The sequence below is a fragment of the Seriola lalandi genome, unplaced genomic scaffold (genome assembly GCF_002814215.2).
Source record: "Seriola lalandi dorsalis isolate HSWRI2012SDOR001 ecotype SW California unplaced genomic scaffold, Sedor1 jcf7180002054825, whole genome shotgun sequence".
Taxonomy (NCBI): Eukaryota; Metazoa; Chordata; class Actinopteri; order Carangiformes; family Carangidae; genus Seriola; species Seriola lalandi.
Window position 1 is genome coordinate 1,253,388 of NW_019525378.1, and position 21,280 is coordinate 1,274,667.

General features: G+C 41.0%; 4 protein-coding genes across 7 annotated transcripts in view; 3 read left to right on the top strand and 1 right to left on the bottom strand.

The window, feature by feature from the left end:
- LOC111669885 (uncharacterized) overlaps positions 1-7,697 on the top strand; it is a 15,848-nt gene extending 8,151 nt beyond the window's left edge. The window contains exons 6-12 of the mRNA XM_023426376.2: positions 328-448; positions 594-769; positions 1,037-1,185; positions 1,693-1,840; positions 2,098-2,279; positions 2,391-2,483; positions 3,282-7,697. Coding sequence (XP_023282144.1) covers positions 328-448; positions 594-769; positions 1,037-1,185; positions 1,693-1,840; positions 2,098-2,279; positions 2,391-2,483; positions 3,282-3,971 — 1,559 coding nt within the window. The 3' untranslated portion in view covers positions 3,972-7,697. The remainder of the gene's footprint in view (positions 1-327; positions 449-593; positions 770-1,036; positions 1,186-1,692; positions 1,841-2,097; positions 2,280-2,390; positions 2,484-3,281) is intronic.
- A 468-nt stretch (positions 7,698-8,165) lies between these two features.
- On the bottom strand, positions 8,166-11,351 carry LOC111669849 (zinc-binding protein A33). Of its 2 annotated transcripts, none has more exons than XM_023426318.2 (7): positions 11,272-11,351; positions 10,910-10,984; positions 10,567-10,662; positions 10,135-10,368; positions 9,556-9,578; positions 9,220-9,335; positions 8,166-9,134 (listed from the first exon to the last, which is right to left on the bottom strand). In XM_023426318.2, the coding sequence occupies exons 2-7, from the start codon at positions 10,973-10,975 to the stop codon at positions 8,581-8,583; spliced, it is 1,089 nt and encodes a 362-aa protein (XP_023282086.1). In that variant the 5' UTR covers positions 10,976-10,984; positions 11,272-11,351; the 3' UTR covers positions 8,166-8,580. The 2 variants fall into 2 exon arrangements, with proteins under 2 accessions (XP_023282086.1, XP_087035447.1); XM_087179321.1 differs by lacking the exon at positions 11,272-11,351 and adding an exon at positions 11,207-11,271.
- A 1,074-nt stretch (positions 11,352-12,425) lies between these two features.
- Positions 12,426-16,031, top strand: ino80e (INO80 complex subunit E). Of its 3 annotated transcripts, none has more exons than XM_023426298.2 (8): positions 12,426-12,508; positions 12,832-12,914; positions 13,007-13,077; positions 13,168-13,220; positions 13,332-13,413; positions 14,023-14,140; positions 14,463-14,561; positions 15,034-16,031. In XM_023426298.2, exons 1-8 carry the CDS (start codon positions 12,481-12,483, stop codon positions 15,238-15,240), a joined length of 741 nt encoding a protein of 246 aa, XP_023282066.1. In that variant the 5' UTR covers positions 12,426-12,480; the 3' UTR covers positions 15,241-16,031. The 3 variants fall into 3 exon arrangements, with proteins under 3 accessions (XP_023282066.1, XP_023282068.1, XP_023282067.1); XM_023426299.2 differs by having other exon boundaries at positions 12,438-12,501; XM_023426300.2 differs by lacking the exon at positions 14,463-14,561.
- Positions 16,032-16,790: 759 nt separating this feature from the next.
- Positions 16,791-21,027, top strand: LOC111669831 (uncharacterized). Its single transcript, XM_023426285.2, has 3 exons — positions 16,791-17,399; positions 18,455-19,405; positions 20,138-21,027. Exons 1-3 carry the CDS (start codon positions 17,058-17,060, stop codon positions 20,651-20,653), a joined length of 1,809 nt encoding a protein of 602 aa, XP_023282053.1. The 5' UTR covers positions 16,791-17,057; the 3' UTR covers positions 20,654-21,027.
- Positions 21,028-21,280: the final 253 nt, after the last annotated feature.

Below are 21,280 nucleotides of genomic sequence, written 5' to 3' on the forward strand. Positions count from 1 at the left end.
CCCCCCCTGCTGCTTTCCTGCCTTTATCTAGTCTTTACTGTCTTTCCCTCTGTTTGGTTTGTACCCCTACCCTTTCATTGCAGCTAGCCTGATATTTTTGGATCAGTGCTCCTTTGTTTCCCTGCAATCTGTCCCCATTTCGCCACATCTTTGAAGCCATTCCCTGTTCCCTCGTCCTTCTGCTATCTTTTCTTCCTTCACCTGAAGCGAATAAACTCTCTCTTTTCACCCCTTACATGTCAGGCTATTTCCTGTCTACTGTAATTAATATTGTGGCTTCTTTTTACTCAAGAGCAAAATGTTTACCACCCCCCTTTCACCTTCTAGATTGTTCCAATGAACAGATCATTAAATATGGAGACAACTACCATATTCCGCTGTTGGGGGTGACTCCTCCCATCACCCTGGAGTACAGGCCCAGTGCTGTGGAGGCCAACCAGACATCTAGGTAACAAAATTACTCTGATATTTTAATCCAGGAGAATCTGTAATGACATTTTCCCACCATGATGTACATGCACTGAGACAGCCTGTCTCAGAATTACCAGGAAAGGTTGAAAAAAGTTCATCCTCTTTGACTTTCTCTCCTGCAGACCAGCTCTGGTGCTGCTGACCAGTACAGGGTTGTCCAGGGAGGGCTACCTGGGTCGTATCAGCGTCAACGAGCGCCACGTCACCCTCAGTGCTGTCATGGGTGCAGATGAGGGTAGCTACACTGTCAGGGATGCCGAAGGTGTTATCCAAAGGAAAGAGTGTCTCAACGTCAAGGGTGAGAGGACAAATGAAGACGGATGATATACTTTCTTCTCTCATGCTTGACCTGTTTTAAATGACCAGCAACTCCCATCAGGGTCTTGTTGTTGTTGTAGTTCTGGTTATCATGCTCTTCTTGTTTGCAATAATGGCTTTTTAAAGACCCAAATGTTAATGGGCTCTAGCAGGCTAATGCATTTTAGATGATCTAATGGTGCTGTAAACAGAGCTGTGATATATTTATTCTCCATCCTCCCTTCCCCTCCGTCTTTCTGTGTCTCAGAGCACCAAAACTTTGTGACCCTGCCGTACGGTAAAAGACTCAAGATCAACCTGATACTCAACAGCTCCTTGGTCCAACTCTACTACACCCCTGATTATGCCCCTGACACCCCACCCCGTCTGCTGCTGGACAAGGGAGAATTTACAAGTGTAACTGCAGCCTCTCGTTTATCTTTAGTCCCACCCCTGTTGTGATTAGTTGTTTCCTGTATTTTAGAGATAGTAAAAATGATTTATTTTTTTTAAACAATAAATCACCAATACAACAAGGGTGGTATTACTGTAGGTTGCATGTCATTTATATCGGTAGTCCTCTTGCTCTGTTTGCCTGTCATTTCTATTGTTGGTTATTTATAACCCCTGATTCCAAGAAAATATATGTATATAAAAAATTCATACTGCATATATATTATAAAATATACAATTATGTGCTTTTGTATAAGAACATATAGTTAATATTAACACACAAGCTGCCATTTATTAAATGAGAATGTTTAAGACGATTAAGTACATTTGCTGTTTTATAGCTGACAAAAGCAGCTAATGGAAATTGAACTCAGTATCACTTCAAGTCATATTAGTACCAGTCAAAGCCTTTTAACAATTGTTACGGGTGGTGTTTATGCTCTTTTCTCTTTGCACACGTCTACATTCTAGGCTCAAGAGGATCTGCGTCTCGAGGGCCGTCTGTCTCTGGAGGGTTCATTTGTTTTTCTAGATCAGGTCAAGGGTGCAGATGCAGGCCAGTTCAAAATTACTGACATGCTGGGATTCACTGTGTCCAGCGTCCACCTGGGAGTACAACGTAAGGAGGGGAGGAATGGTTGAAAAATGGGATAAAGGGCGGTTTTATATTTCTGTGATAGCTGATAAAAGCTGCTGTCAAGAAATAGTAGAGCCAAAATGATTGATTAAAATGCTAAATTGAAAGATGATTCCCTTTCTTTTGTCATCCGTATTCTTGTATCGGAATTTCAACACGTCAATGAAAGGTCAGCTGAATTATTTCCTCTCCCACTCTTCTTCTTCTTTTCTCCCCTTTCCCGCTATGCATCCATGCAGCCTACAAGCTGGAGTCACTGTATGTGGCCATCATTGCCCTGTTGGGCCTGCTGGTTTTCCTTCTGCTGGTTTGCCTGCTGTCCTGTCTGATCAAAGTGAAGAAGAGGGCCAAGAGGGCTGCTGCCCTGGAGAAGATTGCCCAGAACGCTGGTAAAGAGGACGAGGGAGAGGCCTTCAGACAGGTTGGAGAGACAAATATACAACTGACAATGTGCTGCTGCTGCTGCTGCTGCTGATGCTGATGATGTGTATCCTGATATAGTGAATGACTGTTTCTTTGTGCGTCTTCACAGGTGGTGAAGAACATCACCAAACTGAGTGAGGAATCCAAGCATTCCCAGGCTGACAATACAGAGAAATCTCAGAGCACTGAGGTGGACATTAAAGTAAGGATATGTGATATATCTCTCTTAAAACTGCATCTTTGAGAGGTTTTAATAATGTCTCCCTGTGTATGCTGTGTTCTGCGTTCAGACAGCTGCAGCTTATTCAGAATGCTGCTGCTAGAGTCCTCTCTAAGAACAAGAAAGAGGATCACATCAGTCCAGGTCTCAGATCTTTGCAGTGGCTTCCTGTATGACAAACAGTTGATTTTATAGTATTACTATTGGCTTATAAAGCATTAAATGCTTTAGGGCCAAAATACATCCCTGATCTGCTGCTATGTTACGAACCGTGCAGACATCTCAGATCTTCTGGGACAGCTCCGCTTACTGTCCGCAAAGTCAAAACTAAACACAGAGAAGCAGCATTCAGTCATTATGCACCTGGGGCTAGAGTGCTGTGGAGATGGGTCTGACTATGTGAGACTAATCTGGAGCAAACTCCCAGAAAACCTGAGGTCTGCTCCAACTCTCAGTTCTTTTAATTTAGGGCTGAAAACTTTTCTGTTTGCCGCTGCCTTTTATTAAATTATATTTGGGTCAATTGCTTCATATCTTGCACTGTTCTGTAGCTGTGCTGTGACCTTTATTCCCCCGTTTTATCCAATTTTAGCTTATTATGATCTTATATTTTTTCATCTTTTTAAAATCCTGTTGATATGTTCCTTTTATATTGCCTTGTATATCTCTTATATCTTGTCTATCTGTTGTATGTCTTCTGTAAAGCACTTTGGATTGCCTTGTTCTACATAGCTGCTATACAAATGACTGGAATTTGCCTTGTTCTCTGTCTGAACTCAGGGTCTGGAGGTTTCCTCTAAAGAGGTTGGAATTGGTAACCTAGAGACCAGTGACTCTGGTGTTGGCTTTAACACCGCCCTCCCACTGGACACTGACACAGATGCCCCTGATCAAATCCCCGACTCCGAGGCTGTAAGCATCTCTGTTGCTCCTGAAATCAAACCAAGTCCACCATCTGCTGCTGAGGCCAAGCCAAGCACTCCACCAGCTATGGAAATTAAGCCCAGTCCAGTCACTGAAACGAAAGCCAGCCCAACACCTGAGACCAAGAAAACCCCTGATCAGCCCGTGGAAGTAAAGTTGGATGTGCCCAAACCAGAAGAAATTAAGCTTAGCCTGGCCCCAAGCCCTGAGCCCAAGGCTCGTCTGAGTCCAGCTGATCCAAAGCCTGCACCCAGCCCAAGCCCAGAGCCGAAACGAGCTTCTCCTAAAGCCCCCACACCTGAAAGTAAGAGCGCCCTAACTCCTACACCTGAGCCCCCGAAAGCGACCACACCAGAGCCTATCACCAACGGTACACCTGATCCAGGCCCGGATTCCAAACCAAGCCCAGATCACGCTGATGTTATCGGAGGCACGGGTCCCAAAGCAGCCCCACCTAAAACCCCTGAGGTGGAGCTGAAATCTGGTGATGCCGTATTAGAGGCCAGCAAAGATGGCACTGTGGCTGAGGATTCAACCACCACCTGAGAACTGCCCCTGCAAAAACACAAGGGAAGCCCCACAGATCTTCTCCATCTCCCACCACTGTAGACAATCGAACACCCCCTACCAAATGTTGAAGAAACCACTGAAACTGGGGCGAGGGCTTTGGTTTAACATGTCTAATGCCTGAACACAGTATTACTTTGATAATGGTATCTCACTTGTCTATCACTAACATAACCTTTCAGACTTTCTGATTCAGAAAAACTTCACATAACAAATGCGGCTCGTTGATTGTTAAACATTTTAGCTGTACACACCGTGCTGGTGTTTTTTTATTTCATTGGGTAACTCCACAGTAAAACTGCCAGACTTCGAATGAAATCCTCTGCAGAGTTTACAACATAACTGTTAACCCCATATATAAGGTCTTTTCTAACATAATGAGGTACCCAGAAAGGTTTACAAGATTTTATTAATACAAATACAAACTAGAATTCCTTTTTACTTTCCTTTTTCCTTTCCTTTTATTTTACTTCAACTAACCACCCTTTCCCATAATGATGCTTGTTCTTCTATCAGCATGTGAATAAAACAAAATGCATGCACTTTTCAGCCACTGTCGTCTCAAACCTACTAAAATATGTGATGACATTCTTTTGATTGGACATAATCAAAACAGAAATCAAAGCCCTTTTGATTACACAAACCACAACCTGTTGTTTGGCATTTTGTACATAGCTGAAATGTGGATGTTATATGCTTGTGCCAGTCGTGTGGCCTCAGAAACATCTGCAATACGCCATCACATATAGCAAAAAGATGAATTTTGCATAGTTTTATCCACACATGAAAATATACTAATAATACTAACCCAACTATTTATAGTCTGTAAGATTGAGATTCAGACCCCTAGTGGATATCTCAGATGATTAAAATGCATTTTGCAGATGGATCCCTCAAGTCCGGATCAACCATTTTACTGTCTTTGATCTGGATTTTTTCCAGTGGCTCTACAAAATTCCATTACTCTTCAATTATAATAGGAAGCTCATGCCGGCAGAAACTCCAGGCACTTAACGGGACCACCATGTTCCCACTGTACGTTGGGCTTTCCAAAGGTGAAATACTGAATGAAAGTGTTTGGTAAGTTCAAATAGTTAGAAAGTGTTTACTCGTTTCTCTGTTTTCTTTTTCTTTCATTATCCTTTCTTGCTCCCTTCCTTGTCTTTGTCAAGTTTTTTTTTGTCTATCATTCCTTCCATGAACCTTTTCCATTCTTTCCTTACCTTGCTCTCTCCTTCCCTCTCTGGGCATCATTTTAAACTACTTGCTTGTTCACTTAGTTCAAAATAGATATTAAGTCCAGAATATGTGGTTTTGCTAACAATGACAGAGAGTAGTTCCTGTGTTTTTTGGCCTGTTAATATTTGGAAAAAGTAGAAACATTTATGCCAAGCATCTTTAATGTCTCCAAAATAGTCCTACGAGGCCTTTATCATTACCACAACATTGTCTGTCCAGAGCTGGTCTATGTGAGTTTGCAGGTTTGCGGATGTTCAGTGAACACAAATGAAACTTAGTTTAAACTTGTGTGGTAAAGAGGAGGTGTGCAGATACAGTTTTCATGTGACAAAATGCATGTCTCTACCTCATGTTTTAACTGACCACTGAAAAAAAAACAGTGACAGTCCAGGTTTGATGCACTGAAATCAACAAGAAGCATTTTGGACTTTTGAGAAAAGCACAATAAGACAGCCATGATAGTTCAATCAATCAGTGAGATGTTGAAAAATTGTAAGTAGATTGATCAACAACCAACTGGCCTTTCTTGGTAGCTTTCCTGACTAATACATTTTTCTTATAAGTAAATTGATATCGGAGATATGTCAAGCCATAAGATTTGATACTGAAACCAATATAATAAATAAAGTAAAACTACAAAAAAATTAGTAATAATAATAAAAATCAAGGTGCCTCGATGATAGATGGACAAACAGCATCAGACTTTCAGGTCACATGTATTGAAATTGAACAAAGGTAATCTAAGGCTTAGATAATGAAACACAGTGGATATGCCTAATTTCCAGCCTGGACCTGCGAAGGAACCACACACCTATTTTGGCAATACTGAAAATGGTCTTTATGCAGACATACAGAACATCACACACAGATAAACAAACCAGACACACACACTCCAGCCTTGTAAATATTGCATGTGTACGCCAGTTTAACCCCGTTAAGACTGAATGTTTTTAGTGTATAGTACGGTTGTTGTATTATACTTAATAATAAAAAAAGAAAACTAATTTAAATTTCTCACCAACCTTAAATCCAGAATATAGAATATATACACATACTATATACTATTTACACTAATATTCACTAACGTGTTGAACTAATTTAAGAACAAAATATTGTAAAAATCCATCAAGACTATACTAGATCTTTTTAGATCAATTATCTGCTATTGTTGCCATTCCAACCTGATGATACTCACATCTTACAGTATCTCTCACAGTACTTACATGTTGTATTAAAATGTTTAACCTATGCCACTTAAAGCATTGACTGCAGCATGCCCACGACATGTTCTGAACAACAAGCTTTTATTGTCCTACAGTTGTTTCTGTGTGTGTGTGTGTGTGTGTGTGTGTGTGTGTGTGTGTGTGTGTGTGTGTGTGTGTGTGCACCGTTTGTACAGAATGCAACCACTGTTCCTTCATGTGAGCTTTTCCATCCGTTGTGAGTAAGGTATCCATGTGCCTGCTTAAATCGTGTTGCAATGTGAACAAAACAAGTGCTGTGTTGAAGTCATGAGTGTGAATGTGTTTAAAACCACAAAAAATATTGTAAACAATATTGTAACTTTGAGATATTTGAATGATTCTCGTCTTTGTTTTAGTGCCTAAAATGTGTATTGGATAGTCGGTCTGTACTCTGTCATTAGCCGACACTTCTAATGGCACCTTTTTCTTAATAAGTAGGGTATTCACAGATGTAGAAGCTGTTAGCACACCTGACTGAACAAAGCGATGATATGATAATGTGTAGGAGATGTATGACGTATTGTATGAGAACGTTAAAAGTGACAGGGAAAGTCTGACTTTGAGGTTTCCCGGGTGATTATGTGTAGCATAAAGAATGCTGAGTGTGTCTCATTTGTTGCATCAATCAAGTCTGTAGCGCAGTTCAGAGTATGTGAGGGAATTCTTGATGGCAGCAGATGAATGACAAAGCTTTGTGTGAGTAGCCCTGACGGTTGTGTTGTGATAAGCACCTGATGAGAGACTGCCAAAACAGCATTTCCTTGTACCACCACTACTGAATATTGTCAGTGATTGTAATACCAAGCCACTCACACAGTGAGTAGGGAAGTGAGAGAGGCGGAGAGTGCATTAGTGGGTAGGGCGAGCCTTTGGTTTACACATTATGAGTATCTCAGAGAAGGCTCATTCTAGTGGAATTGCAGTTATTATATCTAACAGGTACCAGAGGGATTCTGGTTTCATGTCCACCTCTGATAACCCACTAATAGAAACCACTACTGTTAATACCACTGGCACTACTTGCACTATGTGAGTTCTCTCTGCCCCGATCCTCTCTGTTTACTTCTGCTGTGCTGGCCTGGGTGTGGTGTGACGTTCCTCATGTTCTCTCTGTACTCCCTTTTTGCACAACACTTCACACAGATGTTTTGTAAAGAAAATGATTTTTTTTTCTTTATTTCATGTCTAAAGGAATACTAAGAATAAACAAAAGATTATGACATTTGTTGTGCTGTTGTGTTTGTTTTCCTACTCTGAGGAACAAACTCACAGAAGGACTGTGTAGTCTCAGCTGTCGCCATCTCAGTCACTTATCTCCCTCAGTGTCAGCCATCACTTGTTCACTTGAGTGTCACGCACCACTTTCTCACCCCAGGTCACACTAATTCCATAACCTCGCCAGGACATGTCATAGCAGAGCAGGCACAGCAAAGATATTTATAAACAGGCCAAAGGTAACGTCGTAACGCTAACACCTGCTATAGACCCTGAAGCTCCAGACTGGCTACAAGTTCCTCCATGCTTTGTTTTCTTCTCTCTTTTACAGGTGTTCAAGATTTATTTGAAGCATCCCTTTCAACCACATTTATTATGCTGAATCTAAATAAGTATTCAAGTAATATCGGAAAAAATTAGAAGATATAAATGAAAAATACACAGAAAATCATTTGTAGGTAAAGTGACAACCACATTTTATGTGTTTTCATGAGAGTATTTAATGTGGTGATTGTCTATTTACAATGCATACAACAAGTTGTAAGTACATAATGTAATTAGGACTGCAATTAGTGATTATTTTCATTAACAACAATTCTGTCAATTTTTTTCTCATTAATCAATTAAACATTTTGTCTATAAAATGTCGGAAAATCGTGAAAAACGTCCAACACAAATTTCCAAAATCTGTGGTGATGCCTTCAAATGGTTTGTTTTGTTGAAAAGTTACTCAAACGATTAACTGATCTAAAAATAGTTCCCAATTGATTTTCTTTTGATTGACGAGCTGATTAATTAACTCGTCATTCATCTCTAAATCTGCTCTAAATGTTTATGTTAATAATTAGTATTGGACCATCATTGCTCAAACTGGTGCTAATCGTTCCTTATTACAGTGAAGGGTTAAACATCTTAAGTGGCACTGTGTTCTTTCCATCATCTGTGTCACATGGGTTATAGAAGGGGAACAGAGGAGCCAAGACCGTTCCCATGGTGAAGGTGTAGATTGGCGCCATGGTAACAGCATTATAGAAAGACACCTCTTCCTTATCACAGTCTAAGAACACGCCGATGCGGACGAGGTGGACAGACACTTTGACTTTGGTGGGTTTTGGGTCGGTGCAAGCCAGGACGGTTCCGCCCTTCAGGGCCAGGGTCCAGAGGCCACTGGAAGTGCCTGTCGCAGCCATCTCCCCTCTCGGGACATCTTCTCGTGCCACACCCAACCTCCATGCTGTCTTATGACCCACCTCCACCTCCCAGTAGTGTCGCCCTGAGGTGAAGCGCTGATGACTCAACACACAGTAATAGTAGTGGAACCGTCGTGGGTTAGCCTCGATGTCCTGGGTGTCTTTGTCTTCCTCAAACCATACGGAGGTGCAAGACTGAGACAGAGACAGATTAGGGTGGGCTGTCTCAGGGTCAAAGGTCAATGATGTAATATCTGTAGGCAACAGAGATTAAGTAAGATAAATTCTGTTGCTGTTTTGCATGTGTTGTGTCAAATCAGATAACATATATACACATACTTGGGTAGAGGCAGCTTTTCATATGCTTCCATATCCTGTACTGGATGGGCCCCACAAACTGGCCAGAGCGCACCTCAGTGTCCACCTCCGGTGGAAGAACAAAGCTGACCTGAGACCTGCTTGGACAAAATGGAAAAAAGGGAGGACTGAATGATGGATGATGGAACATCAGTCCTGGTAGACACACCACAGAGAGGATTAAAGAGATGGATTGATCTGCACGAGTAAGTGGAAATGCCAAGCACACATACACATAAGATTAATGTGTTAGTGGGAAACAGTGGAAATGGTAAAAGAAAAAATTGTTTTGTAAAAACATGCTTTGAGGAAACCTGCCTTTTTATAAGATCTTGAATTTCCTGAAATGAGATAAACAGTTTAGGAAAAATGGGTTGTAAACATTTATGCAGCATTTTACCACCTTATGCTGTCCATTCCTATTTGCTGACTCATGCATTGACTGCCTTTTGTCCTTTCACTTAAATGAGAAATTGATTTTGACTTGCAAAACCAGGCAAGTCAACTGTTCAGCCAATCAATGTCTATAAGTGACCAAATAAGTACCAATGGACAGCTGCAGAACGGCTAACAGGGTTACTCCGCAGCCCTCGGATTGGTGTTTGTGACTTATTTTCACAAGTTTTGTCCCAGTTCCAGGGAAATGCCAAAAGTGACGGTATAAACCCACGTGTTCCTGCTCTACTGTTGTGCTAAGACTTTTCCAGAATGTTTTATTGAGTCCAAATCATTCTCCACCTCCTCCTCTCTCCCCACCCACACCTACGTCCAAATTTGTATCAACACACCCCACCTTTGTATAATTACAGTATATTCAAGTCACAAATGAGACAAAATCTATTTATAATCAGATGTGATCTCTGGATTTCTTCTTTTTCAGTGAAAATGCTTCCTCACTTTGAGCAGCTTAGGACTGTCGTCCTCGGCCAGTTTGCTGTTGAGCACTGTGATTGCTCTCTCCAGGCCTCTCCCTTGCTCTGCTATTTTCTTCTCTCTCTCCTTCAGCTGCTTCAGTTGTCTCTGTCTCTCCCTCCTCAGTCGCTCCAGGTCCTTACACTCCTCCTCATCCAAGAAACGATGGAGGTTCTGAAACTCAGCTCTGATTTCTCGTTCCAGGCCATCAAAACTGGTCTGAAAGGTGAAAAAAATGGACAGTAATTAAATCAGCCAGGGTGTGACAAAAAAACTGGATATGACTATTTTTATATTTAGTTTTATGTTAAAGTAGAATTACATATAACATAATATATAAATGTATATATATGTGTTATATGTTTGTATGTGTGTGTATGTATATATATATAATGATTTATAATGCAGCAACAATACCTCCACTTCCACTGACTCTATGAACGTCTCTCTTTCTGCTTCTCTGCTTTCATCTACCTCATGCTTGATTCTTTTAATAGCCTGGACAAGCTTTTGCTGTAACACACACACACACACACACACACACACACACACACACACACACACACACACACACAGGAGAAAGCGGATTGGAGAAAAAAATACACATGGAAAAGAAATGTTACTGATTTGATATTCTGAGTATTGAGTTTCTTTGTCTATCAAATATGACCTTTAATATAAATACAGCCACAGAAAATGTATCTCATGTCAGCTGTACTTCACACAGCAGCAGGTGAAAACGATAAAACACGAAGCTTACCTTGTTATCACAGAGAAGACTTTTATTGCAGTTGTTGTTGGTGTCTTTGGTGTGGTTTTGGTACATTCCAGTTGTCTGCAAAAAGGACAAAACAGAAATCGAGAAGACTCTTGAGAAAGTGCCATAAAGGTGATTGAGGGAGTTAAAAGGGAGGGACAAAGCGAAGGACAGGAAAGCGTAACAATACACAGAGGGAGAGGGAGAAAGAGAGAGTGGCTGAGAGGGAAAAAGCACATGCCAGCACAAAGAAAACAACAGCAAGACTACGGTCAGATTAATAGAGCAACAAGGACATACATCCAAGCAGAAAATTAACGAGAGAAAATGTATTGACAAGCACAGATCAGTAGCCACAGCCTGACTTGTGAATATATGGATCCATTAAAAGTAGAGGAGAGATAGGGAGGGGGCTGGAAAGAAGGCAAATGACTGTAGCTGCCAGGGGGGGCTTGCTGGCTGGCTGGCAGCAGCGATTTATGGCAGCAGGCACATAGGAGTCTATTTCTGTCTGCCAGTGTCTTTGGAAAGAAGAATCTGGTGGTGGAGAGAGGCAGCCAGTCAGTCAGATATTGTGTTTCATATCAGCAGTTGTTTTGCCTGGAAGGGAGACAATGCATGTTTATTTTTGCAAGGTCACTCTCTAATGTCTGTGGGCATGAGAGGATCCAGTGCAGCAACTATAAGCTATTAAAATGCTTGCTGCAATAGTTGCATTGAAGGATGCTGTTTAGGTAACCGTACCCTGCTGGGGCCACTGTCTCTAAATGGACAGTCAGCATTTCTGCTCTCTTTTCTTCCAGGAGTAGATCTGCACCCCACTGCCCAGCCACAAGCCTCTTCCCATTTTATTTTAAAAAACAGCCTATCTAAACTTTTTATATCTTTACCTCTTTCTTTGTTTCCGCCTGTCTCTTCCTCTCAAACAGAGACACACACGGGGGTCTGGTTGTGGGTATGTGCACTGAAGCAGCATTACTCATCTCTGCAAATGTTCCTCATCTATAATTCATTGTGCTGGGTCCTGGCAAGTGACTGTGCTGAGCTAAGGTTGAGCTGTAAACTCAGTGCACTACAGTATGCGGCAGGTGATGGGGACACTGACAGGATGATTCAATAAAACACAGAGGCCAGCTGCATGAAGTCATGGAAGTATGCACAGCAAATTCTGCAGCTGCGAACCAGCATTAACAATTAAATCTTAACTATATGAATTGTCTTTTTGTTTAATTTGGACTTGAAATTATGGGACTCGTTTTTTGCTATCTTACAATATTAACACCTAATAATGTTCACAGCATGGGAAATTGGCCATTTATATTGGCATGTAGAAATACAAGACAGTCACAATAGCAGCACAAAAAATATTAAAACAATTGATTTGATTGTCAGTCAGACTTTATGTTATTATCAAATTACACAAAGGAAATAAACAAAATACTTCTACACTTAAATAGTTTTGCTTTTGTAGCTCTGTCTGCAATTAAATATTTATATATAGAAATAAATAAATAAATCAATATGATCCGCCCATCGCGACGCATGAAACTGACGTCACGACAGTAAACAAGAGCATGTCGCACAGACAGACTCAAGTAAGAGGTATCAGTGGTTTTTCATGGATAAAAGTGTCTTTATAATTAATCGAAATCATGTTTTCACATTTGAGATGAATCTCGGTGTATATTTCCAGAGCTCCGTGAGACCGGCAGCTGTGTATCTTTAGCGAGTTAGCTGTGTAAGCTAACGTTTACCTTTAGCTTAGCCTAGATTAGCATACAGCCCACCATCCTGTTCATTACACACTGCAGTAGTGTTGTGTTTTCACTAACAAACAGACCGTAGTATGTAAATTACCTTTAGTATGAATATATACAATGACTGTTAGCTAGCTCATGTTTGGTCGTTTGTGTGTCGTGTTGCAGAAATGAACGGTCAAGCGGATGTCGAAGTTGACTACAAGCGGAAATACAAAAATTTGAAGAGAAAGTTAAAGTTTCTTGTTTATGTGAGTATATTCATCAGTTACATTCAGTCGACACTTTACAAAAACATACAGCTTCTGTGTCTTTATCTGGACTGTTTGGTTTTCTTTTGCAGGAACAGGAATGTTTTCAGGAAGAGCTGAGGAGAGCACAGAGAAAGCTTCTCAAAGTTTCCAGGGACAAAAGGTGACTTTACATTGTGTGTACTTAAAAATGAATGGATATTGAGCGATGTTACGTGCGTGAAGTAAACAATGATCTCAATCTCATCTCTAGTTTCCTTCTGGACAGACTGCTACAGTATGAGAGGCTAGATGAAGACTCCTCAGGTAGGTGTATACCTCATTTCATTATGAGTAAACAGTTTTTCTGTTCCTTTCCTTTAATGCATGTTGTATCCGCTGTGCCGCTGGATCAAGTTATCTTGTCTTATGTTCTAGATTCAGATGCAACAGTGTCTTCAGAAAACAGTGAAGGAGAAGGTCCCAGGGAGAGGGAAAGAGAACGTGACGGAGCAAAGAAGTAAGTTGGGCATTTTACATAGGATTCAGGGTAACTCTTGAGTAGCACTATGTAGAACATTCATGAATCGCTATTACCATGAAACATTACATGAATATGATTGTGCAATATACGTATTGATATATTAGACTCTAGACTTAAACTTAAACACACTGTAATAAACATAGTCCTAGTACAATGAACGACAGATTATCCAAATGAAACCTTGAAAATATGGTTTCTTGAGGGGACTGGGTAAAAAGTTATAAGGCCTTCAACAGCAATCCATTATTTGTATTTAAGTCTTGAATGAGTATGTGAAAGGATGATACAATTATCTGGAATTATAACCAGCACTGATATTTGAGTCATTACACGTAATTTATAGATACTTGTAATTGTAAACAAAATAGTCTACTTGTTTGATGCCAGTTTAATTTTCCCAGGGTCCACTTTGTGTCTGTTTCTGACCATCACTAACACTTTCCAGGACCACACTGAAACAGGTTTAGAAAACTACTGGATTAGTGTGGACAGGAGGCCAAAACATAGAGAACGATACGCTCTGAATTCTCTTGCTGTTAGACCCCACTCATTAGTTTCTCTTAATTTCTCACGTACTCTTTTCAGGCGAAGAAGTAGTCCAGGGGCGTGTGTTCCTTCATCATCCTCTCCTCATCTCTCCTTGCTGTCCCGTCCTGGTGTTAATCCCCTGCAGTCATCAGGCTCTGGACCCTACCTCAACACTGTGAGTTTCCATCTCCCTCTCTGATATCTTAGTAACATTGCTGCCATTGTCATCTCCTCATCAGCAAACATAATCCTTGTTTTAATTTGACATTATTTATATAATTTGATTTTTTTTGTCATTTTATTCATAAGTCTGTTTTATCTCTTCTTTGTTTTTTGTTTGACATCTATAATGGCTTCACTGTCCTTGCATTGTTCATTCTTCTGTGTATGTTTTTTTGTGTTTTTGTGTGTGTCTTTCTTGTAAATTGCCTATGCCTGTGTGCATGTGTGTTTGTGTGGTCATTTGGCAAATTGGGGGCTGCGTGCGTGTTGGGCAGATGCCCTTCCCACCAGAGTATTTGGCTCCCCCAGCTGAACGAATGAAGAAAGAGAGAAAAACAAAGACGCCAAAAAACAAGAAAGAGACTACGGGGAAGGTGAGAGAGGAAAACAGAAAATGGGATACTTAGAGATGATGATGATAATAATAATAATAATACATAATAATAATTATTATTATTAATAATAATAATAATAATAATAATTATATATATATATATATATATATAAACAAGTACAAGGAAGTGAAAAGTGTTTGTGTGTTCTCCTAGAGTCCAAAAACTCAATATTGGTTCATTTTATTTTGTTGCACAGTTACTTGATGTAACTCGATGTAACCTGTAATAATGACATTTCAGAACACTGATGATGAAGGAAATTCAGTCCCCCAAGTATTTTTAAGTTTGGCACTTTGCTGAAATGACCCTCTGGACAGTTTTTTTCATACGTTCAAATACATACTACGTGCTGATGCTGATTTACAGCCATCCATCCAGACCCCTCCTTCCTACATCATAATCTTTGTCCCTCTCTGTCATTCCTAACACTTTTGTTTCATTCTGACCTCAGGTTGTTGCCCCAATGGCAGCTAATTACCCATCAGCCCCCGCAGCCCCTCCAACAGCCAGTGGCCCCTTCAGCTGGGTTCCCAGACAGATGCTAAGTGGAGATGCAGCTGAGGAGGAGGGGGAGAGCGATGGAGACAGTGACAGAGGAGATGAAGACAGAGGGGAGGGAGACGAGGCTGAACTAGTTATTGACATCCCTAACGAGTGAAACTGAGCATGTTTAGATGTATTTAAAAGCAGGGAATGGACGGGATGTACATGTGTGTGCAAGAGAATGTGACAGTCTGTGCAGTTTCTGTGCTCAGCAGACCATTCTATATTTTCAAAAGGGAGCCAAGCGCCCCCTGGTGGACTTCTACTTAACAGCAGTATTGCTGTCAAAAGTATCTCCCACAGAAATGTGGTTTTCATATATTATGTTAAGAATCTGATCTGTGACAGAAGTGCAGTTTGTAAGTTTTTAAGAAAAACCTACTGCCACTGTGATGACTGGATATATTACCTTGTACTTAGCTGCCCGCTGATCATTTTGTCTAAACAGTCTTGCAATGCGCAACTGTGTGCACAATTATTTGTCCTCCATTGTCCAACCACCATGAAAGCTGAGTTAGTATGATAGAAATGTTTAAAACCTTGTGTCTTGTTTGCTTGTTACAGGCAGTTTTGACACGTCATTTGAATTTATGCTATTAGATGATATGTTCCAATCAAAGAGGTTCTTGTTAATGGAAACATATTATTTTACACATATCAAAGTGTGTGTGTCAGAGAATAAAATGTTAAATATTTCTCATTTTGTCATTGTAGATATGTAAAAAAAACTGTGTAAGTGTTATTGACATTTTATAGAAAGGCTGGATGCCCCACCCAAGGCTTCACACCCTAAAACTGTCATTCCAGAGCTATAGTCACTCAGGTATGCTGCAATCTGTGTGAACTGTATGCTGGACATGCGCACTGAAAACATTCATTCATACGAATAAAGAAAGCCAATATAAATTTGTGTCATGTTAGTTATTGCACATTATTTTCTTTGCTTGCTTGAGGTCTCTGCAAAGAAATCTTTATACCAGTCTTGACACAAGCCCAGGGGTACATTTGGCTCATGTTCGCCACAACTCTTAAGCAACATGAACGCAGTGTGGCTGGATTCCACCTCTTGTGGATCTCAAAGGGAGTGCTGGATATTTTTCTTTTCACTCTTGCACATGCACAGGACTAGCTTATGGGATTGCATACCAATTGCTGTTTTGTGTTACATGATGATTTAGTGAAGAAGAGTCAGCCAACATCATGTCCCAACAGGCATGTTTTTGGTATTAAGGAAGGTGAGCTGCAATGAAAGACAGTGTGTTGTGTCTGGGAAGTGAGATTTCAAGAATAGCTGCACTCTGGGTGAGACAATGACCCGTGACTGTGACACTGTCAGGATTAAGCTTTAATGAGGACATTGTTCATTTTAAACCTCAGATGCTCACTTCTTACCTGGAGTTTCAAGCGAGACGTTCTGCTTGAGTCAGCACTTTCAGGTATGTGCTTTACCAATAGTAATAGACAACAGGAGTGTGTTAATCAAGTTACCTTGCAAAGAGATTATTGTTTGGGAATGCAGACCTACAGGTAATTGACAGCTTTTAGTAGGTGTGGGCTTGGTTTGTGTACCTAACAGCAAAGGGAGTTAAAGGTGTAACCATAGAGAGTATAAGAGGGAGGGGTGAAGTGGAGGTACAGCCGGAGGGATAGTCAAAGAGGGTGGAACTGACAGAGGGGGCGAGGTTTTCAGGGAAAGGGAAATGAAGTAGTAAGCAAGATTGTGCCTGCAACACAGACTCACTCTGTCAGAGTACAGCTGAAATTAAAAGAAGACAGTCATGGCTGGAGACAAACAAGAGGAAAGACCAAGGAGTGTGTGAGAAAAACAACAAGAGATTAGCAGCCAGCCTTGGCCACCTTATCTTCTCCATCTATATACGGAAACCTCTGGATAATTTATAAGCCTCTCCCTCTCACTCTAAGTGAGTGCGTATGAGAGAGAGGGGGGGATTTGCTGAGCTCACCACCACCATGCTGTGTCCTGCTACTGTCAGTGCAGCTGCTGCTGCGGCTGTCTGGCTGCTGGCAGTGCTGGGCCCAGGCCTGTCTCTTCCAGCTGAGGACAACTCCGAGTCAGACTTCACCCTCTGCAGTCACTGCTTCTACAGGCAGACACCTCCTCAGGGAGCCTCTGCAGGGCTGCGCCTACTCTGCCACAGATTGCCCAGGGGACAGGCGTTTGCCACTCTGACCAGACCAACCTGTGACACAGCTGTCTACTCCGCGTTCCATCTCAGCCATGGATGGACAGAGAAAGAGGGGGAAGAGCTTGTGGTAAGAACACATCTCTCATGTTATTTAAAGTGGTACAATCTGTTTTCGAATAAAGGAATTAGACATGTGAAGTACAGTATAAAATCACAGCTTGTTTTAAATCAGTGGTGTAAAGCAAAGCACATTTAATTAAGTACTGGACTTAAGTATAAATTTGAGGTACTTGTACTTGACTATTTCCATTTTTACTTCATACTTATACTCCACTACATTTCAGTGAAATATATTGTATTAAGGTTCTGCATTAAAAAACATATGATAAGCTAATAATTAAAATGTTTTGTTAAAGATTAAACTACTGGTTCCCAGCCTGTTTGGATTGTGACCCCTTACAAAAATGCAGTGTCTGGTTAGGGCCTGTGATGACTAAGTGGTTATCAGGTCCATCAATGAGCCATTTCCCCTCTAAATCTCTCAGAATGATTTTGCTAACTGTTCAAGGCTCCTCTTTTCACAAAAAAAGCAAAAATGTTTGAAAAATCCCCAAATAAATAGAAAGTTGTGGAAGAGAACTGTTTTTTTCTTCTTCTTACACCATTAATTATCTCATGACACCCCAACTTTATCTTGTGACCCTTTTGGCTCCCTGCCCAATTCCTAATTGGGAACCACAGAACTAAACTACCTAAATGTGTATAAAATTAGCTCCTCCTCAACCAACTGCAACGGATATCTCCATTTTTTTAAACAGTGAGCTTTGGTAATTTCCTGCAAGATAAGAGCAATTGTGGTCAACATACCACCGAAAAAGCTCTATTTTTGTTCAGGAAATGACGTTTGTCAAACTTAAACCATTCAAATTGTTGCATAATTATCTATAATCAGTCAGCTGTTGGTATACATTGACAGTAAAACAGGAATAATACATTTTTTTTCACATATCCTATTTTTCATGTTATAGACACTCAGTTAACAACCAAAAATCCCTGGTCAATTAAATAAAACGTTTGAAAATACTAGCTTATGTATCTGTAAGGTAATACAGGGGATTATAACAAATGTACACTTAATGCACCCACACCTTAACAATTGGTTGTGATTATTTTTTCTCTCAGACAGAGGAAGAAGACAACATTGAAGTGGCAGTACCAGCTCTCCTCAGAAGAGGCGGGGATCCATCTCATCCTGTGTTGCCCACAGACTCCCCTCTTCAACACTGGGACTCAACAGTCACAACACTGGTTCAGTCAAGCATCAGTCCCCAGTGTAGCACTTTAGGGGGCGACCTCTACATCCTGACTGGGGCAGGAGGTCTCGGGGCTGCTGAGGATGGAGACGAAGAGTGTCAGATGAAGCCGCTGTGGTCTGCAGTGTGCTGCTCTGTCCCAGGGGCGAAGGATGGCTTCAGCATGGGGTTAATCAGAGAGACAGAAGGAGGGGAGAGGCAAGTTAGCATGACAGAGCTGGAGGAGATGCTTGGAGTGCGAGACATGTTCTCTGAAGGCTGTGGAGGAGCAGATGTGGAAACTGCTGGAGTTGGAGTAGGTCTTCACAGTGAGGGGAACCAAGGAAATATAGAAAAGATGGATTCAGACGCTTCTAGTGAAGAAACGGATGATAAAGATGTGGATTCAGATGCTCCTAACGAAGAGACGGATGATAAAGATGTGGATTCAGATGCTCCTAACGAAGAGACGGATGATAAAGATGTGGATTCAGATGCTCCTAGAGAAGAGGCGGATGATAAAGATGTGGATTCAGACACTGCTGGTCAAGACAGTGAAGGGAAAACTACTCTTGATGCCCAGCCAGAGGAAGCTGATGAAGTAACAAAGGAAACTTCAGAAGATGCGGTGAAATCAGCGAGCAGCAGTGAAGAGCAGGCTGATGTGAGGCGTTCAGGAGCTGCCAGGTCAGAATCTCCTGAGTCTTCAGCTGAATATGAGTCTGTGGATGGAGAACAAAATTCCACCAGCACTCTGGTCTACATCCTCTCCACCACCATGTCCATTATTAAAGCTCCACTACGCCCTGTGGTCTCCAAGGTCACACAGTTACCTGGACAGGTGATACAATTTACTGAACCTTTTAGACATATGTTATATTTAAACTTGAGGGGGCACTCCAGTAATTTACTATTACATTTCTATAAGATTGGAATTCACAGGAAAAAGATTTAAAAAAAAAAGAAAAGAGAAGAGTAGTAAAAATTGGTCAAGATGTCTCTGCTATACCCCAGTCTGTAACAGAGTGTCAGTTATAAAATTGTAGTCTCCACATCCAAGCCAAGGTAACCCCTTTTTAATTTCACCTGCAACAGGCAAAATACTTGGTAATTACAAATACTTTATGAATAATAATATAATAATATGAGTAACAATAACAGTGGGGAAAAGTTAAATGAGTTTGCAAAAAGCAAGAGGAAACGCAGTTCAATCAGGAATGCAACAACAATAGGATTTAGCTGCAAAAATGTTACAGATCATTTCTTGTTTCTTCCTTTGAGTCTTTTTTAGGGAATATCTTCCCAAGAGTCCATGACAGAAAATATTGAGATGTTAGTTTAGTGTTGTCAGTTTGAAGAGAAACAATTACATTTCAACATTTTAAACCCATTTGTGTTTAAGAGTCTCCTCATTCCAGTCTATGGGAGTAGCAGACTGGATTGAGGTGTAGTCAGTAAGAGGTGTTAATGCAAAATTCATTACATTCACTTAGGTCTTTCTGTCATTTCATTATTCACAACTTTTTTTATCTCGCTTAAAAAATGACACTTTTTTTTTTATATCTTGATTCAGGTGACCTATGTTCTTCAGGAAGACCTTGGAGTTCTCTCTGCCTTGCCTGGAGATACCTACTACCTGCTCCACCTCTTGACCTCTGACCTCTTGTCCTGGATGGGCTCAGCTGCAGAACTGGTGCTGGGTGTCGGGGAAGCCTGCTTTTTCAGTGTTTACTACTGCACATCATCCATCCTGGGAGCCCTGATGAGCAGCTGCCACACTGGGGTCTCTGGCATGGGGACCCTGGCCGGTGACACAGTGGGGGTATTTGGTGGTGTGCTAAATAGTACTTGGTGGGTGACCAAGTTCTTTGGAGAGCGGCTGTGGGAGCAAAGCGAGGGTTATGCAGAAACGATGATGTCAGAGATGGGGGGTCAGGCCAAAGCTGTAGGTGGAGGGTTGGGTAAGCTGGCATGGAGAAGTGGAAATTGCGTGGGTAATTTGTTTAGGCTGGGATGGGGGTTAATTACTGGGATGGTGGATATGCTCACTGGTGCGATGAGAGAGGGATATGGGGGGGAGTCAGAGTGAAGAAGGAAAGGACCATACCCCAGATGAGGCCATCAGTAACAAACTTTTTCAAATGTTTTTCTCCAGTTTTGGTTTGTAAATTTGGAGGTGTGAAAAAAGGAAAAACTATTTGAAGCTGATCTCATTTGATATGCCTTAGTTGTTATAGAAGGATAGCCACAATCAAATTTCGTATTATGCAGGTCTTACACTTCACTGTGGAAAGCTGGCTGTCCAAATAATCTGCTGTACTTGAGAGCTTCCCCAACAGTGATTTAAAAAACACTGTCCACACTGTGCTTTTGGATGTAATTGTTCAAGACTACTCTTGTATGATACTTTGGTTTGTGTGTAAGTTTGAATAAAAGAGACTGCTGGCTTGCCATTGTAACATGCACCATTTCCTTCTTTGTCTATTCTTGTCATTGATCTCTTTCTCTGATCCAGTAGTAGAATGTAACTACTGTTTTACACAATTACTCTACGTTAGTGTAATTTTAAGGCACTTGTACTTTTACTTTAAGTCAGTGCATCCACAGTATGTTACTTCATACTTCTACGCCGCAACATTTCAGAGGGATATACTGATTTTTTTCCTCTTCATTTATTTCATGCCCATTGTTACTAGTTACCTTTACACCAGTAGTT

Coding starts and splice junctions, on each gene's coding strand:
- ino80e (XM_023426298.2), top strand. CDS start 12,481: ATGTCGCACAGACAGACTCAAGTAAGAG. Junction 12,915..13,006: donor AGTTAAAGTTTCTTGTTTAT/GTGAGTATATTC, acceptor TTTCTTTTGCAG/GAACAGGAATGTTTTCAGGA. Junction 13,414..14,022: donor GAACGTGACGGAGCAAAGAA/GTAAGTTGGGCA, acceptor TACTCTTTTCAG/GCGAAGAAGTAGTCCAGGGG.
- LOC111669831 (XM_023426285.2), top strand. CDS start 17,058: ATGAGAGAGAGGGGGGGATTTGCTGAGCTCACCACCACCATGCTGTGT. Junction 17,400..18,454: donor AAGAGGGGGAAGAGCTTGTG/GTAAGAACACAT, acceptor TTTTTCTCTCAG/ACAGAGGAAGAAGACAACAT. Junction 19,406..20,137: donor TCACACAGTTACCTGGACAG/GTGATACAATTT, acceptor ATCTTGATTCAG/GTGACCTATGTTCTTCAGGA.
- LOC111669849 (XM_023426318.2), bottom strand. CDS start 10,975: ATGTACCAAAACCACACCAAAGACACCAACAACAACTGCAATAAAAGT. Junction 10,663..10,909: donor GTCTTCTCTGTGATAACAAG/GTAAGCTTCGTG, acceptor TGTGTGTTACAG/CAAAAGCTTGTCCAGGCTAT. Junction 9,336..9,555: donor ATTCAAGATCTTATAAAAAG/GCAGGTTTCCTC, acceptor TTGTCCAAGCAG/GTCTCAGGTCAGCTTTGTTC.